Here is a 13886-nt window from a genome sequence, read left to right on the forward strand (position 1 = left end):
TATTATCATAGATTTAGACAAAAAGAAAAATAAAAAAATATATCATTCAAATTTAAACATTTAACTCTATTCAAAATTCAAATTAATTTAGATTTATTTCGATTTCATATGAAAAAAACAAACGACATCTAAGTATACGGTCATTTCTTAACACAGAGAGGGATTTATGTGTAACAAAAATAGTTTCTATCACCATTTTAAAACATAAAAAGAGTCTGTATATCTTTAGAAAAAAATTATTTTATCTAAAAAAAATGTATGTGACTATTTTTGAAAAATGATGATCTCATTGACTACTCAGTCAAACTTAGAAAGTATTGGCGTCCTTTTTCCCAACGTAACATGAACAAGCAGACAGCAAGTGTGAATGATTTGAAAAGATCAACCCAAACCAAAGTGTGAACGAATGTCATTTTCAAATTTCAAGTCAACTTGCTTTTATTTTTGACAAGAAATCGATAAAGCAAAAATAAAAATTCTAATAAATAATGAATGAAAGTGTCTCAACACCGTATAACCGTGGCTACAATCACAAATTTTGTCGCGTTTTTCAGTTCTGAATGACGTATTTTAAGCTAAACAGGATGAATATTTTTTCAAATGTAATGAAAAGCTAAGAAAAAGATGTTTTGTTTTGTTTTGTTTTGTTTGTTTGTTTCCACTTTACGCTGCCAAAACGACTCTCATTTAGCTTTGGGACCTTCTTTTCCCTGTCGTATGGAAAACGTTGACACAGAGAGACCAACAAATGAGAAAGGAAGAAAGAAGTAACAAAGTCTTCTTGACTAAACCCATTGATTTTTCCCGGGAAGTTCTTGTATTTGTTGCTATAAAAGAAAATAATGGATTAATTGTAAACTGCAGAGGGCTCTTCACATTTTCAGTACTGTTAAACAACTTCTTGTTCTTTAACTGCTTCCCTTTCTGTTAGTCAGCATTCTTGTATTCTTTATGCTTCAACATCTTTATCTGATGCTAAGGTCTGTATTTACCATTTTCCTATCTGGGTTATTGAAACTTACTTCTGATATTGAGTGAGTTGTGGTACTAAATTATTTGCTTTCAGCTACTTTCTCCCATTCTTGAATTAGTTTATTTTAGCTTCGGCGCCAAGTTTGTGAAAATTCTCCATTAATTGTTATTTCTTTCCTGTATAAGCTGCGCGCATGGCTTTGATGAATAAAGATGCTACAATTTTTGCACATACCTTGACTGTGGTGGTGGTGATTTTGTTTTGTGGTAATGTAAGGCTAAGCCTTGCCACTTTGAATGATATTGAGTGCTTGAAATCCGTTAAGAATTCTCTTGAAGACCCCTTCAACTACTTGACCACTTCTTGGAATTTCAACAATAATACTGAAGGCTTCATTTGCCAATTTACTGGCGTTGATTGCTGGCACCCTGATGAGAACAAAGTTCTCAATATCCGCCTCTCAGATATGGGACTTAAGGGTCAGTTCCCCCGTGGCATCGAAAGGTGCACTAGCCTGACTGGCTTAGATCTTTCCAGCAACAACCTATCTGGGTCAATTCCTTCTGATATTTCCAGTAGACTCCAGTATGTGACATCTCTTGATCTCTCATCCAACAGTCTTTCCGGTGAAATCCCATCAGGTCTTGCAAATTGTACCTTTTTGAATGTACTTAAACTGAATAACAATCGATTTACTGGAAAAATTCCCCCGCAACTTGGTCTACTTAATCGGATCAAGACATTTAGCGTTGCCAGCAATCTGTTGACAGGGCCAGTCCCTTCATTTGCAAATGTTAATTTCACAGCCGAGGACTTTGCCAACAATTCTGGGCTTTGTGGAAAGCCTTTGAATCCCTGCCCAGGTGTTCCAAAGAAGTCTCGTGCTGGTATCATTGCTGCAGCAGCTGCTGCTGGGGTAACTTTTACTGCTCTTGTTGTGGGTATTTTTCTGTTTTGCTTCATGCGTGGTGTGTACGTTAAGAAGAAGGAAGATGACCCTGAGGGCAACAAATGGGCAAAAAGGATAAAAGGAACAAAGGGCATCAAGGCAAGTTACTATCCCATTCAATTCAATACTTTACTCTTTATCAATCTCTGTCATGTATTTTTGGATTTAGTTATTAAAATACCATTTGCGGATATACACATAGAATATTACCGAATTTGCTGTGGTTTTGACATTTATTGACAGAGAAGATAAATTTATTGTTCTCAGGTTTCAGCATTTGAGAAGTCAGTTGAAAAAATGAGGTTGAGCGATCTTATGAAAGCGACTAATAGCTTTAGCAAAAACAACATCATTGGGACAGGAAGAACGGGGGCAACGTACATAGCAATGCTTCCAGGTGGTTGTTTCATAATGATCAAGAGGTTGGAAGACTCTCAGCATTCGGAGAAAGAATTTTTGTCTGAAATCAATACTCTAGGGAGCGTTAGACACCGCAACTTGGTTCCTCTTTTGGGTTTTTGCGTGGCAAAGAAGGAAAGACTTTTGGTGTACAGTTACCTGGAAAATGGGACACTTTACGATAAACTACATCCAGCAGAACACGAGGTCATGCACATGGACTGGCCTTTGAGGCTCCGAATTGCAATTGGATCAGCTAGAGGTCTGGCATGGCTCCATCACAACTGTAACCCTCGGATTATACATAGAAACATAAGCTCTAAATGCATTCTGTTGGATGGTGATTTTGAACCGAAGTTGTCTGATTTTGGCCTTGCAAGGCTTATGAACCCAGTTGACACTCATTTGAGTACTTTTGTCAATGGGGAGTTCGGAGATTTAGGTTATGTTGCTCCTGAATATCCACGGACGCTGGTAGCCACCCCAAAGGGGGATGTTTATAGCTTTGGAGTTGTTCTCCTGGAACTGATCACAGGTGAGAGACCAACTCATTTAACTAATGCCCCTGAGAGCTTCAAGGGAAGTTTAGTGGAGTGGATCACACTTCTGAACACTAACTCTTCTCTGGAAACTGCAATTGATAAGTCCCTGCTTGGAAATGGTTTTGATGGTGAACTCCACCAATTTCTTAGGGTTGCTTGTAACTGTGTGTTGCCAACTCCAAAGGAGAGACACACCATGTTTGAAGTGTATCAGCTTCTCAGAGCCATTGCGGAGAGGTATCATTTCACAACTGATGATGAGATCATGCTGCCATCTAACACAGGCGATCCCAATTTTCCTGATGAACTTATTGTTGCTTACACGTAATTTTATGCATGGCGTTGGTATTTATTAAGTTCAATACAATGACGAAAGGTGTTTTTAAGATATTTGGTTTTTCTTTTTTTATAATAGCCGAAATGATGTAAAATTTATTCATATATTCAGCAGTATATTTATACAAAGTATGAACAATCTTTAGTAGCTTGCCTATGTTTCAACTACTAACTGTATATATAGTCAACTAGGATGCTGAAGCTCTGCTGTATACGTAAAAGTTCTCCTTTGGCTTTGTGACTGATTATTGATGCAAAAAATGTTGCTTTTTGCAGTGACTGTAATCATTTTGGCATTCCCTTTAGCGTTGTAAATTTCCAATTAGTGTACTGTGTATGGCGGCTTATCCTCCTGTTTACTGAAGCATTATGGTTGCTTTGTAACTGAGTAATGAATAATGCAAACTTTCAATTAGTTGGAAATTTGGACTTGCATTATAGAATAGTAATAGAACTAATTTATCAGTAATTAAAAATTATATATGATACATAATTACACATGTTCCTAAGGATGAAAATATGATAATTCTACTAATATTATGGTCTTTTTTTCTCTAGGAAATAGATGCAAACTGTCTTAAATTTCATCTAGCACAATGACAACCTCTATCTGAATTCTGAACTTCCAAACATTGATCTGCTCCTTACGAAACTTAGAGTCAAATGGAAAAATTAAATTAATAGTCTTTCCTTCTAGATATAGGTGTTAACCAACTGTTAAGAATAGTCCAAGGAAAACAAATCCTTCTTAAGATAGTTTGGCAAGGGAAGCAGCAAAATCTCCAGTTGTTTATAAAGGTAGCGGATATCCGCGTAGATATGTGGAATCCACACCCGACTCTCGCACCAATGCAACTCTCCCAGTCCGAGCCACCTTCAACAAAGAATAAATCACTCTAAAAATACATACAATACTATAAACAAGCTGTGCACTGTCGATTTTAATAAATGAAAGTAATGAAGTGAAATCAATATAAGGCCACAAAGAGTATCACCAAGCAATAAAGACAAGAAAAGCTTATTCAACTTCCTCCCTGATAACAATGTGGAAAGTATTGAAAAACGTAGCGGAAAAACTTGAAACAAGGCACAGACCTCACAAATTCCATAGGGCTCTAATAACCGCTGCAATGCAATAATTTTGTTTAAATCGCCTGTAAGCTGAAAAGAGAATATGAAAGAGTAAAGTGTTACTTAAACTGCAAGAAATGAAAATTAGGGTGAAAACAGATAGCAGAGTCTATTGCATAAATTTGGAGGACCAATGAAAAATCTGTCAGAAACAACATACTTAAACTGCTACTCTGGTTTCATTATCATATGAAAAGTTAAAACTGATGAGAAATGCCCCCACCCCCACAGAACAACAGAAGAGGAGAAGATAAAAATAATAATAATAATAAACTAACTCCCCATGATAGATCTGTCTATATTTTAGGAAATAAAAAAACTTAATTTATTTCAGAAAACAAAATTAACACTAGACACCTTCCCAATTGAGACTGACCAAAAATTTAGGCATTCCCAAGTTCCACTTTCACCCCAAAATTGGTAGCTTATTGATCGAAATCCAACTGAGAGATAGGATATATGATCATTGGAACATAGTTACTAAGATTTTAGTTTAAAGGTATATAGATAACAATTAGGTACTGCACCATATAAAATCAGTCACAGACTTCTCATTTTCATGATAGCGAATCAAAAAACAAGCAGATATTGTTAATAGGGTTTACCTCAAGAGTAATTGTATGATCAGACACGTCAACTGCTCTGGCCCGGAATATTTTGGCAATGTCAAGGACATCCCTCCTAGCAGCAGTATTTACAGCAATTTTTATTAATATCAGCTCTCGCTCGGCAAATGGCAAGTGAGTTATATCTTGAACCTGAATAAAAAAACCACCATTGTCATCCATTTGTTCATCCAGATTTACAAACTTGGAATGCAATTGTAGATATCAAAAGAAAACACGTAGTGGCCGTCTAAAAATATTGACTACTTGGTACTAAAATCAGTATGAGGGCACTGGTCTGAAATTCACATTATATAGAAGAATTTATTTTAAAAAAAAAGGATGAACAAACAAAAATTAAATCAGATTCCAACTACAGTCACACTTCTCCTTTATTAAGTCTTTTTCTGTTTCACCAGTAAATGCTTTAAAAAGCTACTTCTCAAGAAATAAATAAACCAAGTAGTTTCAAGTTTAAAGCATGTACAAACCCAAGAATAGTTGGAGGAACTTGATGAATTGAATTCAAAAAGATGAGTAACAGAAGCCCCAAGAAAGGTTTATAGAAGATACATTTTACTCAGCAATAAAAGCTTCGGACATCACTGCACCCTGTGGATGACTCAACACAATTGCTTCCATATTCAAGAGTTTCTTCTCCCCCCCCCCCCCCCCCCCCCCCCCCCCCCCCCCTCTTTTTCTCTCTCACGTGTTTGTAATATAATACCAATATTATAGAATCTGCGCCCTAAGCATGAATATGTATAGAAAAACTTAGTAGTTTGCTTACATCCAAATATTTTTAACAATGATATAAATTTTGACAAAAAATTTTGCTTCCATTTTCCACAGTGACTATTCAAGATCTAACATATTTGCATAATGTGCTATTTCTTGTCCTTTTCAGAGAGGTCATTCAGTCACATGAAATTTGAAGCAGAATTAGTGTAAATCCAGTGTGAAAATTGATTTTAATTTAATGTTTAATGTTTTAAATGAAATAGGATTCAAGTTGAAATTTTTAATATTATGAAGTGGATCTAGGTTTCAACTAAAAATTTTCAATTCCATCAATACACACACTCTTTTCTGAGAAATAAAGAAATGGAGAGAAAGGAGAAAAAGAAGAAGAAGATTTGATTCCAAATCCTCCATGCTTTAAAGTCAATTATCTATTTGGTTCTAGAAAATTATGGAATTAAATAATCATAAAACATTTGAGCTCACTGCAAATGCTTTTGAGTCAGAATTTTTTAGGAAGGTATAAATTGAGCACTGCTTACCTCGTGGAGATCTATTAGCTTGTGCAATAGCTGAACCAACTTGCCAATTGACTCATCAGTTCCAGGAACAACAGTTGTGATGCAAGAAAGACCCTCCTTTTCAGCAGGCCCCACAGCAAGACTCTGAAATTAAGTGAAAAAAACAAATCACCGCATTAATAAGATGAGATGATTTTAACGAATAGTGATAGGATCACAAGTTATTTGATATGACCTGAATGTTGTAACCTCTTCGTGATATGACCCCGGTAACAATGTTGAGAACACCGGGAGTGTTATTCACGAGCATAGATAAAGTGTGTGACCGGAGGCCACTTGGCTGTACCAATGTATGACGCACATTAAGTAATGCAGAACATGTATCGACATAGAGAACAACCCATAAGTCCAGAGACATAGGCATCTTACATCTTCATCATAGAGAATACCCCAATGGGCATCAAGAACTTGATTTGCTGAAAAGTCATCATAAGGCTCCACAGGATATACATCACCCTTCCAAAGAGAAAAGAGAACTGTATATAGACTGCCCGATAAGATAGAACATGATCTATGCTGAAGATATAAAACAAGCAGATACCACAAAGAAGAATAGGGAACAATCATGCAATTGCAGCTTGGTAAAGATAAAGAATATATACCCTTGAGGATGTATCGACATTTGCATTTCCATTTAGAGACTGATTAGTTTCTGGTATAAAAATACCAGTTCGCTTTTTCTCTTCAAGATCTGGATAAGAGGCTGCTGAAAAGTTCCAAAAGGGAGCAGTATCACCCAGTTTTTCCCGTCTCAGTGCAATCTGTAAATAGAACCAATTTCAACTTCATAACACAAAACCGTATCACAATGGATAGCCACTGTAGTAAAAAAAAAAAAACATTATTATTACACTTCGATACTTAGATGCTTTGAAAGGCAATTGTGCCATTTCAACAAACAAATTCATCAATGGCTGCAAGGGGGGAAAAAAATAAAAATGAAAAGAAAGGATGCCGAACAATCCCACAGAAGTAATATTTTTTTTCTTTTTAAATTCAGTCTGTGAAGTAAAGAGGGATGAGAATTATTTAAGAAGCAGAAATTAGATTGGATGTCATGGAAATAGAAAACTAGTTTTATTGCTTAATTTCGTTATTGTCTGTCCTGGTATTGGAAAAAATTCATAGCTATCAACTTACACATAGGAAACATTTAGTAGCTTGTATATGTGCTATTTATTGATTTATAATGTGGTTATAATATTCTGTCCATTGATTTTTTTTTTTTAGCAGTTTACACATTTTTGCAAAATTTCATGAATAAATCATAGGTAATTAGGAAAAGAAGAGTTCTCGTATTTTTTCAGAACTTCAAAATTGGCTTTTTTTTCCCATATAAATCTAAAATGGAATGCGGTTTTCTATAGATTGATATCTTTTGGAATAAGAAAGGATACATGCTGCTGAAAAATAGGTTTGCTGGATGTGTTTTTTTATATAAAAAAAAAAAAACAGAATTGATCCTCTTTCTTGTTTTTTCAGGCATCCAGTCCTCATATATATCTCCTTTCTTTTAACTTTCAATAATATAAATCTCTTTGTTTCTAATCATATCATTTGGTGGGGGGGGACTGAGAAAGAAAGAAAGAAAGAAAGGAGAGAGAGAGAGAGAGAGGATGCAACAAGTATGGACATTATACCTTTCCAGTTCTTGCAAGTTCTTTTATGCCAAACTTGCTTAGGTTTCTCTGAACAGCTACCATCTTCCCAGGGTCCCCAGTGACCTAGATATCAAAAGGACATCTAATGATAGAAAGTAATTGGAACATCAAAGCAATTAAAATCCACCTAAGAAGCTTTTGCATATATCTCATCCAATCACGTTAATTTGTTATAAAGGATCAACCAAACATTCAACGGCAACAAATACAGCCTAAAGAAATACATTGAAATAGCACACAAGTTGCAATGCTATGAAATAATGTCTAAAAAGCATGCTTACTATGCCTAAAAATATACAAAATGAGTCTATTCTTGCAAAAGCAAGAAAGAAGAAAACTCACAGAATTTGCAGTAACTACGGGACTATAACTGAATTATACAAGCAGTAAATGCACAAGGATCTGGAAAATGTTACCTCAATGGTCAGGGCATGTTCTGAGATATCTACAACTTTTGCTCTGAAGATGTCCACCAACCACATGATCTAAATGTTAAGGTCCCCAGGACAAATTAGTTGCTTCAATGCAGATACAAAATTGAAATCAAATTAAAGAAAATTTCCCATCACCTATAACGTATAAAATGATCATTTACTTGCATAAATAGTATTCCATTACAGAAACAATATTATTTATGAAACAGTGACAAACATTAGGTACTCCTTATAATTCAATGTCTACAAAGACAGAATTGTATGCAGATATGCAAAACATGTGCCAAACTTTAGTGAGATCCATCATTCCATCTTTTGAAAGCCGCATACAGTTTAAGGAATATCGACTCCTTGACGGCATAAAGTATTGAATATGTAAAAATAATAAATAATTATCCAATTAAAAAGGGTGGCCAAAACATAATTTTCTACTCTACCAACATTGTATTTGTATAAGAATATCATCACTGTGCCAAACAAAGATATATACTCTTCAGCCAATTACTAGAACAGCTTTCCTTTTCAGGGCGGAAGAATAGAATCTGCCAGAAGATTGATTTTGTGATTTAAATTATTCTTATGAAGAATGCATAAAGAAGCATATAGAATTGTTACCTCAGGCCAGGTACTAGTATCACCATTAAGTTTTATAAGCATCAGTTCACGCTCTACATGTGGCTCATTTGAGATGTCTTCTACCTGTTGCATCATTTTATCTTCTGATGAGAGGCAAGTACATAAGCCAATAAATGTAAGAAAATTAAAGGGTTAACATAGGATAATCTTAAACCTTTATGACATTCACAAGCTTGTTAAGTTGTTCCACAACTTGTCGCAAAACCCTTTCAGTTCCAGACACAACTATGGTAAAGAGAGCCTTGTCCACATTCAAACCGACAGCAAGGGACTCAATGTTGTAACCACGCCTAGCGAAAACACCAGCAATTCTGTTTATTATTCCACTCTCGTCACCAACAAACACTGAAATTGTGTGGCGTTTCACCCTGGATTAAATGAAAAATGAGTTAGAACCAGAAGTAAACATAATAGGCATGCTCACTAGAAGTAGGAAAGGAATGAAGAAGTTATTGAAGTTTCTCTCCACAACTCCTTCCTCTAAGATTGATGACAAACTCACTCTGAGATAGAAATTAGAATCAATCAACAGACAAAATAATCAAGATAATCAATTAAATGGCTACCTCATGAATCAAATATCACTATCCGTACAGTCAAATTCATAATTAGTTCCACATTAACAAACTATAAACAAATTAATAGATAATGAGAATTACAATCAGGTTTCTCCTATGCTCAATCCATCATCAAGATATTCACAAAGACAAATTTGAACTTACGTTCAGTTCACACCCAGACAGGACTTGATTTCAGAATATTAACCGTCTCACTTTCCAAAACTACATGTATTTATTTCTAATTCTATCCCTTCTTGTCTTCCATTTAGCGATTCAATCATTCCCAACCTATTTAAATTCCTGTATTTACAAACATACTAATATTAGATGTCCAATATTGAATAACATGGAGATTATTACTTGGCAGAGCAGCAATCTTACAGAATAGGAGATATAGATTAAAAAAATATTGCACCAAAATTACACAAAGATTAAATAAACCTCATCTAAATATTTCAATAGATGGATATCTTAAGCATAGAAAAGTAAATTAACAAGAAAGCTGACTCATCAACTTCCACGAACGGTTATTAGGTAAGCATAGTAATAGATATCATGGGTAGTTGACATAAAATTGACTGTTCAGCAAAAAGAGTAACATACAACAGAAATAAAAATTCCAAAGCCACCACTAAATCCAGAAAATCGAATGAACAACCCAAAAAATACCCACGTGATAGCAATACAAACCCAACAAGAAATCCTCATTGCCAACAACAAGAAATCCTCATTACCAACCACATTCATCATTAAAAATAAACAAAAATAAATAAATAAACAATTCTCAAATGCAAAACAGACAGAAGCAATAGTGAGAGAAGAGGGGACAAGGAAAAAAAACTGAAGGGGAACAATGCTCACTTGGAAGCAGTGATAGGAGGCACGGACTGAGAAACAGGGAGAGCATTGTTAGAAGTGCTGCCGCTAGCAGTGACCAATTGGAGTTTCTTTGAAGAGACTTCAGCAGAACTGCTGAAACTAGTCCTCCCTTGCGATGGTGGCCTCCAAAACAGCACAAAATCACAGCTTTTGGTGATAAAACAGTGACTCAAATTCAGTTTCTGGTAGGGCGTCATAGTAGCCGCCATTATTATTAGCCAGAGAGAAGTTCACAGAAGACAGCAGCATTAACAACTATCTACTAGTAGTGGCATATGGACACCTTCCGTTTACAGAATGGACACTTATAACTTATAAATTTATGGGATAATTTCAGAAACTTCCCTTAAGATTACAATAACTACGCAACTAACCCAACGGTCCTAATCTAAGGGTGCGTTTGGGATTGAGGTTGGACAGCTGTAGCTTAAAAGCTACAGCACTAAAGTGTTTGGTAAATACTAGCTGTTGTAGCTTTTAAGCTATGTTGATATAATTTTTCACTTGTATAATATAAAATTTATTATATCTTTAATAATTTTGATAAAATTGTTATTTAAAATTTATATTTACTATATATTATTAACTTTTATTTCATAATTACAGCTTTTTTTTCACAGCAGCTATAGCTTAAAAGCTACAGCACCTCAATTCCAAACGCACCCTAAGTGCTTAGATGTGAGTTATCTGCCCTGAATGAAGAGACAAACTGGAGAGTCAGGGAGTGTTTGTTTTATAGTTTAATCACTTATAGTGCGTTTACTTTATGGATTGGTGAATCGGAATTCAGAATAGAAAAATTGATGGTATTTACTTCTTAAATATGGAGCGGAATTAGAATGGTGGGGCCCATCACTATTTGGGAATAGGGATGGCAATGGATTGGATCTAATCCAAGATCCACGTGATCCAAATCCAATCGGATCGGATTTGGATCGGATTTGGATATCGATATGCGGATCTAAGATGGATCTGGAGCAGATCTGGATCTATCTTAATATCTAAATCCATATCCATATCCACTCATCTTTTAATTTTATTTTATTTTAAAAGTTTCTTAACAATTATGAAATTATAATGATAATAAATTTTATTCATAACATATTAGTAGTATTTATCATGCATTTAAACTCTTAAAACTTAAAGGTCAGTTTTGTAAATTTAAAGGTCAGCCAACCCCAAAGCATGTACATGCAATATTCAAATTGCAAGCCAAATAATATAACCTGGCAATTTATTTTATTATATTGGCCAAATAATTTTTAAGGAATATAGTTATTCATATATTTAGTCAAATATAGTCATAATAAAAATAATAAATGACTGAATATAAATCATATTTAATTTATATGTCATTATCTAATGTTGTAGGAATGAGGGTAGGTGTATCGTAGATATTAGAATGATGAAGGAGACAATAGAATATTAGATTGATCTTACTCCTACAATTACTTCGGAATGATATTTTATTATCTTTCTTATTTGTTGTTTTGGTGTAAAAGTATAAGCTATAATATTTATTATATTTTTGAGAAAAATTATATAATTTATTTGTTATCAATACATTTTAGCCTTCAATTTTCAATCTAAAAAATTATTACTTTTTTATTACTGAATTTTAGAATTCATGACGGATCTAGAGCAGATTTGGATTTTAATTTTTTTTTTCGGATTTTGAGCAGATATAGATATTTATTTTTATTATGGATTTGAATCTGGAGCAGAGTAAATCCAACCCATATCTGCCCCATTGCCATCCCTATTTGGGAATGGGGAATGGTAGATTAATTCACATGGGGAGGTGGGAATGAGTCTCACATTCCCAAGATTGACAAATTTTCTCTCTTTTAAAATTAAAAATGTCCACTTTGTCTTCTTTTATAAGTAATTAATTTTATATTATAATTTATAAAATAATATAATATGATTAATTAATATATAAATAACTTATTAACTATAATTATTAAAAATTATAGTTCTTGAATAAATAATCACAATAATTAATATATTATTATTATAATTAATTAATTAATATGCTATTATAGTAATTATTAATATTTTTATTATAATTAATTCATATATTATGATTATTAATTAATTAATATAATTATTACTATTAATTAATATATTAACATATTATTAATAATTATTATTATTTTTGAATAAATAATCACAATAATTAATATACTATTGTAATAATTATTAATATAATTAATTTCTATTATTATTATTAATGAATTAATATTATTATTATTAGTATTTATTAATATATTAATAATTATAGTCCCTGAATAAATAATCACAATAATTAATATTATTATTACAATTAATTAATTAATATACTATTATAATAATTAATATATTAATATATTATTAACAATAATTATAATTATTGAATAAATAATCACAATAATTAATATAATAATAATTAATTAATATGCTATTATAATAATTATTAATATAATTATTATAATTAATTCATTTATTATTAATTAAATAATATATTCATTTATTATTAATTAAATAATATATTCATTACTAATAATTAATATATTAATATATTATTAACAATAATTAATATATTAATATATTATTAACAACAATTATTAATAATTATAATTATTTAATAAATAATCACCATAATTAATTAATGTATTATTATTGTAATTAATTAATATACTATTATAATAATTATATTATAATTATTATAATTAATTCATATATTATTAATTAATATAATTAATATAATTAATATAATTAATATAATTAAATAATTAATATAATTAAATAATTATTACTACTAATTAATATATTAATATATTATTAACAATAATTATAATAATTATAATTTTTGAATAAATAATCACAATAATTAATATATTATTTTAATTAAGTAAATAATATTAATATTATTAGTTAATATATTTTTATAATAATTGTTAATATAGTTATTATAATTAATTAATTAAAAATTTTACAATTAATTAATATATTAGTTAATAATAATTATGACAATAATCATTAAGTATTTTTTAGTAATTTATTACAATCTAACTTATTTTTATTCTCATTCTCTATTTCCATTCTATCTCATTCTCATTCATGCCCATTCCCATTCCAGCTCATTCCGATTTCAGTTTAGTAAACGCAGCATTAAAGTGATATAATTAAATTAATTAAGTTAATTAAAAGTATTTATTTTTATAATTTAATGAGATTTCGAAGATAATTTTGACTTAATAAAATAAGCTAATTTTTTTGACTTTTCATTGAATAAAAAAATCTGAATCAATCAATAATTCAAAAATAATAATTTAAAATTTGTTTCCAGAGATTCAGATAAAAAAAAAAAAACATATTTTCTAAATTTAAATATCCAAGTCTATTCAGATTTTAAATAAAAAATAAACGCCACCTTAATTTGTAAATTGTCATGTCCTAAAAGTTGGGTGGTTTTTT

At 31.8% G+C, this 13886-nt stretch overlaps 2 protein-coding genes across 3 annotated transcripts; one reads left to right on the forward strand and one right to left on the reverse strand.

The window, feature by feature from the left end:
- The first annotated feature begins 539 nt into the window (after positions 1-539).
- LOC102623788 (probably inactive leucine-rich repeat receptor-like protein kinase At5g48380) lies at positions 540-3484 on the forward strand. Of its 2 annotated transcripts, XM_052435181.1 has the most exons (3): positions 540-980; positions 1159-2021; positions 2190-3484. In XM_052435181.1, exons 2-3 carry the CDS (start codon positions 1167-1169, stop codon positions 3189-3191), a joined length of 1857 nt encoding a protein of 618 aa, XP_052291141.1. In that variant the 5' UTR covers positions 540-980; positions 1159-1166; the 3' UTR covers positions 3192-3484. The 2 variants fall into 2 exon arrangements, with proteins under 2 accessions (XP_052291141.1, XP_024950557.1); XM_025094789.2 differs by having other exon boundaries at positions 541-2021.
- A 127-nt stretch (positions 3485-3611) lies between these two features.
- Positions 3612-10719, reverse strand: LOC102623499 (acetolactate synthase small subunit 1, chloroplastic). Its single transcript, XM_006468570.4, has 12 exons — positions 10410-10719; positions 9143-9356; positions 8968-9051; positions 8335-8403; positions 7898-7981; positions 6860-7018; positions 6627-6713; positions 6433-6537; positions 6219-6341; positions 4936-5088; positions 4295-4360; positions 3612-4073 (listed from the first exon to the last, which is right to left on the reverse strand). The coding sequence occupies exons 1-12, from the start codon at positions 10634-10636 to the stop codon at positions 3990-3992; spliced, it is 1455 nt and encodes a 484-aa protein (XP_006468633.2). The 5' UTR covers positions 10637-10719; the 3' UTR covers positions 3612-3989.
- Between the last annotated feature and the right edge of the window lie 3167 nt (positions 10720-13886).

Source organism: Citrus sinensis, chromosome 2, assembly GCF_022201045.2.
Source record: "Citrus sinensis cultivar Valencia sweet orange chromosome 2, DVS_A1.0, whole genome shotgun sequence".
Taxonomy (NCBI): Eukaryota; Viridiplantae; Streptophyta; class Magnoliopsida; order Sapindales; family Rutaceae; genus Citrus; species Citrus sinensis.